The 8,042-nt window shown below is 43.2% G+C and overlaps 3 protein-coding genes across 3 annotated transcripts; 1 reads left to right on the forward strand and 2 right to left on the reverse strand.

Moving 5' to 3' along the window:
* Nucleotides 1-155: 155 nt before the first annotated feature.
* AK88_01578 (uncharacterized protein) lies at nucleotides 156-2,177 on the reverse strand (the record flags this gene model as incomplete). Its single annotated transcript, XM_012479213.1, has 2 exons — nucleotides 156-294; nucleotides 418-2,177. 2 exons carry the CDS (start codon nucleotides 2,175-2,177, stop codon nucleotides 156-158), a joined length of 1,899 nt encoding a protein of 632 aa, XP_012334636.1.
* A 2,027-nt stretch (nucleotides 2,178-4,204) lies between these two features.
* AK88_01579 (uncharacterized protein) lies at nucleotides 4,205-5,607 on the forward strand (the record flags this gene model as incomplete). Its single annotated transcript, XM_012479214.1, has 3 exons — nucleotides 4,205-5,039; nucleotides 5,187-5,266; nucleotides 5,407-5,607. 3 exons carry the CDS (start codon nucleotides 4,205-4,207, stop codon nucleotides 5,605-5,607), a joined length of 1,116 nt encoding a protein of 371 aa, XP_012334637.1.
* Nucleotides 5,608-5,961: 354 nt separating this feature from the next.
* Nucleotides 5,962-7,658, reverse strand: AK88_01580 (uncharacterized protein; the record flags this gene model as incomplete). The annotated part of the gene is made up of 2 exons (XM_012479215.1): nucleotides 5,962-6,119; nucleotides 6,404-7,658. 2 exons carry the CDS (start codon nucleotides 7,656-7,658, stop codon nucleotides 5,962-5,964), a joined length of 1,413 nt encoding a protein of 470 aa, XP_012334638.1.
* Nucleotides 7,659-8,042: the final 384 nt, after the last annotated feature.

Consider the following 8,042-nt stretch of genomic DNA (forward strand, 5'->3'; position numbering starts at 1 on the left):
GATGACGTAAAACACAATAAAGGGGGGTAAAAAAGGAGCATTTTGTGTGTTTAAGAGGTAGACAGATAGGAGGATGCCCTCTTCTGTTATCAAAATGGGCGTCGTCGTAAATAACAATTTCGATGTAACGGGGGTACAAGGTGGGGTCTTTCCATTCAATCGATTAGCACCAAATTATCTTTCACACATTCTTCGTCATCGATGACGATTTCTTCTACCTTATTCTGGGTGCGCGCCTTCTTTTTATCGTTCAGAGGCTCTTCCTCCTGGTTTACGTGTTTCCTTTTTTTTGTGCTACAAGGGGGAGGGGGAAAAAAAAAGTTGCACGTGTGTGAGGGGCGCTCCTATGCAATTGCAACTCCATTCGTGGGTGTACTTCATCCCGTGCAACCGCAACATGGCACACGCTTGTCGCACCTGGGGAGTGGCGCGTCCGTTCCACGCAGGTCCTCCGCTTTCCTAGTCTTGACAACTTTTTGCTTTATGTCGTAGGGTGTCTGTAGGGTAGGGTCCTCCTTCAGGTGAATCTCCAGTTGGTCCTTATCATTTTGAAAGTCCGTCAAAATAAGAATCTCATCATTTTTTATGTCCCACTCACTAAGTGAGGTGTGTAAGCCCTTTATGTACTCCTCGTCCTCCTCCAAAAAGGAGTCATAGTCGAAGATGTTTCTATCCTGTTTGTCGAGAAATGGGTACAAGAAGGCCAACTCATTTGTGCACACATTTTTTACAAAATCGTACAGCGTCATTTCGCTAAAACTTTTTATATAAATATCTATCGTGGGCTGTTGGCATATGTAACAGTTGGGATTGGGAGGCTCCAATTTTTCGGCGTTCACAATGTTTCCCCGTGAAAACATTTTGTTTCCGCTGACGATACTTTTGACCCACACGTGCTTTGCCTTGCTGTCCCTTAAACTGTTTTTTGCGTCCACTTTGTCGGACCCCTTCATACGTTCTAGGTGCTCAATAACGTGAATGAGTTGCGCGGCCTGCAGTGAGGCGACAATCGCGTTGGTAGAAGAAATGGCAGGAATGATATTCCCCGCAATAGACTGCACATCAAATTTACTTTTCTGCTTAATGGAAAAATTCATCATTCGTAAATTCGAAATGGCTGTTATGAAATTGATGCAGTCATCGTCGTCCTTGTCAAACACCAGGTACTCCTCCGTTTGTTTGTTTATGTTTAAATAGCTATACAACTTTTCGAATGTCTCTGTGTACATTTTGATGCACTCATCTTGTGTCCATATGTTTTGAGAGCATAGGGTGATGGAAGTTGGTTCTGTGTCTTTGTTCTTATGTACTTCGTTCTGCTCGCCCGCATGAGGAGGGGAGATACCACGACCTCCCTCCTTTTCTGTCTCACCACATTTGTCTTCCTTCTTTGTATTCCCCTTGAACTGTATGGGGATGGGCTCCGTGACGTAGTCCTTCTTAAGTGCGGCGAGCTCCTTAATGGTATCGTAAAAGAGGTAGTTAAAAATGAAGGTGATGATTTCATACTGGTCCATATTTCTCTTCTTTGATTCTTCTTCAACATGATTCTTAATGTCAATCAAAGTCTCATTATCACTTTTGCAAAAAAATGTTTCAAAAATGAGTCTCCCCCATGCTACGCAATGTTCAGGTAAGGACGGAGTTTGCCTAAGTGTACAAATGGCATATGTTTTATTTTTGGGTTTCTCTTCACAGTTGTAACACTTTGTTTCATTTGCAAGAATAGGATACACCTGCCCATTATACCCGGTGCTCCCTGCTTCAATTAAAACTTTTTTCTCCATTATGCATAATTTGTTTACATATTTTCTGGCCTTAATATTATCTAGGGCGTTGACAACATAATCGTACTTTGCGATGTCACTGCTCTTCATGGTGCACACATCAAATGTGTAGGCGTTAATGTTTAGACCTTTGTTGTGTTTTAGGGCTCTCTCTTTGGCCACAAAGGACTTGTGCTTTTTCACGTCTTCCTTTTTAAACAAGAATTGTCTATTCAAATTTGTGATGTCAATTGTATCAATGTCCACAATGTCAATATTTCTACATCCTATGGTGATTATATTTTTTAAGAATTCACTTCCTATTCCTCCCGCCCCCACTAGGAGGATCTTCATGCTCTCTATTTTATCGCATGTTTGGCGGTCGAAGATTTTCCGCAGCGTGTGGTGCATGGCGGCGGGGTCAACTGGGCCGTAAAAACAGATGGTGTACAAATGTGTCGCTCCACGTGTCAGGTTTCACACGAGAGGGCAACTTCTCCCACTGGAAGGCACAGTTATTGGAGGAAGGAACAAAATGGGGCCACTTACAGCGTGTTAACTAACATGCTGTGTAAGTTTGTACCTCCCGAGCGTTTTATATATATATATATATATTTTTTTTTTTTCCTTCCCACAAATGGGGTTATACTATTACAAGTGGGGGGAGATCTGCAAAAGGAGCATTTTTTTTTTTTTTTTTCTAACATTGCAATTTCTCCACCAGTGAAAGGGCGCAAAAAAAAAAAAAAAAAAAAAAATTTTATTAGCAGGAAAAATTGCACCCCACGCGGATATTTTAAAAAAAGGCAATGGCTGAGAGGGACCCATCCTAAATGAGCTTCTTCACCTACGTCGCTTCAGTGGAGGCTTAGCGCAACGTCCGCATGAGGACCCTACCTCGCAAGAGCTTCTCATGCGTCCACCCACCTTCTTCTCTTCTGCCTGTGCAACAGGAGACACTTGTGCCACATGCACCCCCCTCGCGGCCTCTACAACGCAGAAATGGACGCGTTACAAGTTCGCATGTTTCATGGGTCTACATATATTTTTTTTGAGGGGGAAGAAATCGCATGAAATCAGGCCTACAGAATAATTGCGAAGCAAGCATGCCTTATTGCTTCGTATTAAAAGAACATCTGAGCTATGCTTCTTTTATAGGTACCCCAGTTTGTCTTTTACACCATGGGGGTATAGAATATAACTTGTGTGTATCGGTATATAGAGGGGGAAAATAAAATAGAATGAGGAACAAATGAAAAGGCACAAACCATTCCTGCATTTGCACATATATTAGAAGCGTGCCTCCATTTTTACGCAATAAAATGTGGCGTCTCGTCGGGGAGGAAAGATGGGGGTTCCTCACCTTGCAGCTATGCCAACTGTGTTTTCGTGTGGTAATATGATGGCGCTACATATTAAATGCATTCCCACTTGGTAGAAAGTCATACCCCCCCTCTACGAGGTTAATTCTTAACAAGTCCTTTTTTCATACACAGCAATGTGCACCACGCGGATGTGTTAAAAATGAATTAATTTTAGCTTGTGTGTGGGGATGAGGGGCCTTCTGCTGTGAGCAAAAAGTGCCCAAAGTAATGGCCTAATGGCCTCATGGCGTAGTGACGAAGGAGAATAGTCGAGGGTAGTTCGCGATACGAGTCGTTTGGGCAACGGCGCCGCTAACTTCCCACTTCCTTGCGTACCAATTCGGCGGAACAAAAAAAAAAAATTGTCTTTCCCTTCTTCACCTATTTCCGGTATGCATTTCCATTTCTCCGTCAAACAGCCCCACCGCACGAGCGTCCATTTCAGTGACACACGGAGTAACAACAGATTGGCATGCTCACCATGACCTCCACACATGTCATTGTTGTAGTTCTTCACATAAATTGCCTTTTTTATGTACCCCATTCCGCATGCATATATTCGCACAGCTACGTCAACATGGAAAAAAAAAAAAAAAATACTGCTCTGTAGAGGAATTGTCTGTGACCGTTGGAATTTATTTTATCCTTTTTGTCTGTGCATTTTTATGGTTGCTGGGAAGTGCATAATTTTTTTTTTTTTTTTTTTTTTTTTTTCCCCTTTTTTTTTTTTTTTTGTTAACCTACGCTTTGCATGGCGTGTTGCCTTTGTGTAATTTTTTTTTTTTTTTTTTGTGACAATACGGTGTGGACTTTCACGTTTTGGCGTCTTTCCTATTTCGTCTACCCCCGCGCAGTTGTCCAAGCGAAACTAACGTTGGCGTCGTCGCGACAGTGTATTTCCTCCATCAGAGCGTTGCAAAAAGGAGGGGTACTAAAACCGGGTTGGCGCATCCCCCTTGCCGCAGCAACAGGTACACACGTATAGGTGTACGCATATGTGTACGTGTTGGATCACGTCTAGGAAGGTATACGCCACATAGGAAGCACCCGCACACGCTTCATGCCCCCTCACAAATGGCGCGCAAGAAACCGCAGCTATTTCTCCTATGTGACGGCCAGGGCTTCACGTGGATCCCGCTGCTAACCGCGGAGTGGAAAATAAAGTACCTCTTCTGCAGCGACGCAAAAATGAAGAAATGCTTTGTGGACACCTTCGGCCTGTATGATACACAAACGAACACCCACGACAATGTCTTGAAGTTTATTGAGCAGCAAAATGTGGACAGCGTCCATCTGCTCTTCATAGCAATGTCCACCTCGAAGCTGCACGAATTAATCTTGGAATATGTAATAAACCAAAAAAAATTTTATTTTATTTTTAGTTCAAATTTACCAACAATTAATATGAACAAGTTAGGAAAATTAAAAGCGTCGCTAAAGAACTTTAATATGGACAGCCATATTATATACGACGTGAAGGAAGAATTTAAAAAAACGCACAAGCAGTTTTATTGGAATATCTTTAACGCCTTAACCAATCAGCGTGTTTTTTATAACCTCAAAAATACACTCAGCGAGTTAGGGGATCACATATATGCTGTTCAAATTGAGTCTACCTTCATGCCATTTTTAACAGACAATGAGGGTATAGAAAATGTCCTTTTTTATAAAACGGTGTTAATTATGTCCCTTATTGAATTTTTATTTTCCAAGCCAAAAAGTGTATCTGCAAAATGCTACTCCGTTAAGTGTGAGAATGTTACGGTCAAGTCCATTGCGGGCAGTGCTCTCTTCGACTCGCTCAATTGCTACTTTAATATTTCTCACAACTCGAGCAACAAGATATTTGATGTTAAGGTGTTCGGTGACAACGGCTCCGTGGACGTCTCCTACAACGCCGAGCATAACTGTGGGGCGGAAAAATAAATAAATAAAATACACGTGCACCACAGATAGGCACCTACATACGTACAAAAGCAGACACGCACATGCGTGCATTTTTGCCGACACCTGTGCAAGCATGCAAACCCATTTCATCCCTCCCCCCCTTCTGCAGGCTTCCAACTCGTGCGCTGCCTGAACCACTACGAGTACCCGAGTCTCTTCGTGGAGAGTGCCCACGAGAGCGCCCTGAACGTGAGTATCTGCGCGGTCATCACCGTCATTGCGAAGTGCGCAAGTAGGCGCAACGTGCACGACTGCACATTATGTCCGTGTGTGTGTGTTTTGCCAAGTACCTCTCTCCAACGTAACGTGTGGCTTCCCTTTCACCGCAGGAACTCAAATACTTCGTAGATGAGAAGCTATACACCAATAAATACATCAACATGTACACGAACGCTGTGCACACAGCTCTCTGCTTATGGAAAAGCAACGGAGAAAATATTTCCCTCGAGAGCAAGAAGCCTGATGAGTGTGCTGCCACCGATGCAGACATGATGGTGGAAGCAATGAAGAACCTTAGCATAACCGCCTGATGGTATACAAAAAAAGGGGCAATCTTGTACAATATTTGACGACACTTTGTGGGGGGAGCTACTCCATCTGGTGTGGCTGCCTCCATGGAATGCTCTTCCAGGCAGATTAAATTCCTTTCATGAAGGGGATACTACGGGGAAGACAAATATATATATATATATATATATATATATATATATATATATATATATATATAGCAACTCCATTAGGAGCATAAAGAAAATGGACCCCCATGGAGGGTTACCATAAAAACCTGTTTTATTCACTTTTTATGTACGTTTACAGCATCAACAGGATGCACACCATCCCAAGGGGTAGCGAATATATTTTTTTTTTCCCTCCATGTTGCCTTACTATATGTTGGGTGTTTTCCGCTTGTAACTTTTGTACTCTTCGCCGTAACACTCTAGCAAGTACGTCTCTTCCATTTTGATTGTGTGATAAAAGTATGCCCACGATACGAAAAAACATAACACGAAGCAGAACGGGTTGAGGAGGAGCAGTTGCAAGACTGAAGAGGGGGGGAGATAAAGGAAGTGATGCGGCACAGGTGTTTGTATTAGCGGTCATATGATATTTCACAGACGCTGGTTAGATGCGTACAGTGGGGCACCTGGATAGAAGTTCTACTCGTTGGGTTCATCTCGCCCTCTACCCAACGATGCCGTTCTCGTATACATGTTGTATGTACGGTGGACGGGGTGGTAAACAGCATCACGTGTCTTCCCACATCAAAGTGCGCCTCTCCTCACATCACGTAACGCATACATACGGCGCGCTCTAGTGGGGCCTTACACAATGCGTAGTAGAACCAGCCAGTGTAGCAGGGATGCCTCATATACTTGTACACACCGGACTTCACCAACGTATGCTTGTTCTTTATGCACTTGTCGACCAAGTGGTCGGTGCTTAACACGTAGAAGCAAAAGTTCCTAGAGCAATGAAGCAAGCCTAATATTCGCAACAGTAACCCTAACAAACAAAACACTACGCATAACAGAACCCACAAGAGGTGGTACTTTTGTGCTCGCTTGTAGCTTCCCTTCACTTCATACTTATCCAATATGTATGCGTATTGGTGCACAATTTTGTGGTAGATGGAATTTTTTAAATCATATGTTTTGCACGTTGTGGTTGTGTCAAGGGGGGGTGATGACCCCCTGGTGAAGAGACACCCTCCGTACGTCCTCCCAAGGGGGGAAGCATCACATGTGGGAAATGTGTCTACTCCTTCTCCAGTCTTTTTTGCATCGCTTTGTGAAGACATTCCATGTCGTCTTGGTAACGGGAGTGAGAAGACCCCCCTGTGTAGCTCCCCCCTTACGCGCAGGCGGTTCTGCAGAAGGAGCAGGAAGGAAGGCTCCCCCGGGTGTGCGGCTGCTCCCACGCTGAACCCCCCACCACTCTGTCCCCAATGGATCTGATTCACATAGCAGTAGGTGCATACACCTTGTCCATTCTGCAAAAAATTCTTGAGGAAAAAATAATTCACAATGAGGAGGTTCTGGAGGAGCCGCTTGCTCAAATACTTCTCACAAAAATGCACCAAGACGAAAAAAAAAATCTTCGAGTAATACTCAAGCAGCGTAAGGATGAAAAAGTAAACGTAACCACAATTAGGGTTCACTAAAAAGTTGTAATAGTTGTAATTATTTTTGTTGTGTAAGAAGGACAGGAAAAACTCAGACAAGTGAAATGTCGTAATGATTAGAAAAAAAATGTTAAGTGGGAAATTATTTTTTATATTAATGATAAAGTGGAACAGGAAGAAGAAAAAAAATATTAGTAACCCTTTAGCGAAGAGGTAGTTGAGGGGACTCCGCTTCGAGTACACATTTCTGTTTGGCTGAATTGCTACTAACAGGTAGATGCTAACGAACCCATACTCTAAAAAAACGTGCAGGTAGTGATCAAGGGTACGATAGACGTGGCTGTCCCCCTTCTGTATGTTTTCACCAGAAGCGGGGGTAATCAGGTGCACCAAGGTTTTGTAATTCAGTAGGGATGTGTACAAAAGGAACGCGGTTAGAAAGTACACGCCTACGTTCATTTTGGGTGAGGCTCATCGGCGGGGTCATCTCTCTAGCAGCTTGCTCTCTCTCCCCTCTTAGCGTCTTATCCGTGGGGTCACAGCCCGTGATGTGTATTTCCTCAAAAAAGGGAGCGCAAATGGGAAAATCTCCTGAATGGTTCAATTTTTCACACTTGTTGTACGTTACGCGGGATGCAGCTGGTAGAGACTGGAACCAATAGGAGCACACGGAAGGGCAAAAATAGGGCTATGCAAAATGTACTTTAAAAAAAAATATCACGATAGGCATGTGCGTAGGGAAATTCTTCCTACCGGAGCTTTCCACAATGTTCATTACGTTACATTGTAATATATCATATCATACTACATTATTTTTTTTTTTTTTTTTTTTTTTCCCTTCTT

Source organism: Plasmodium fragile (assembly GCF_000956335.1).
Source record: "Plasmodium fragile strain nilgiri unplaced genomic scaffold supercont1.14, whole genome shotgun sequence".
NCBI classification, from domain to species: domain Eukaryota; phylum Apicomplexa; class Aconoidasida; order Haemosporida; family Plasmodiidae; genus Plasmodium; species Plasmodium fragile.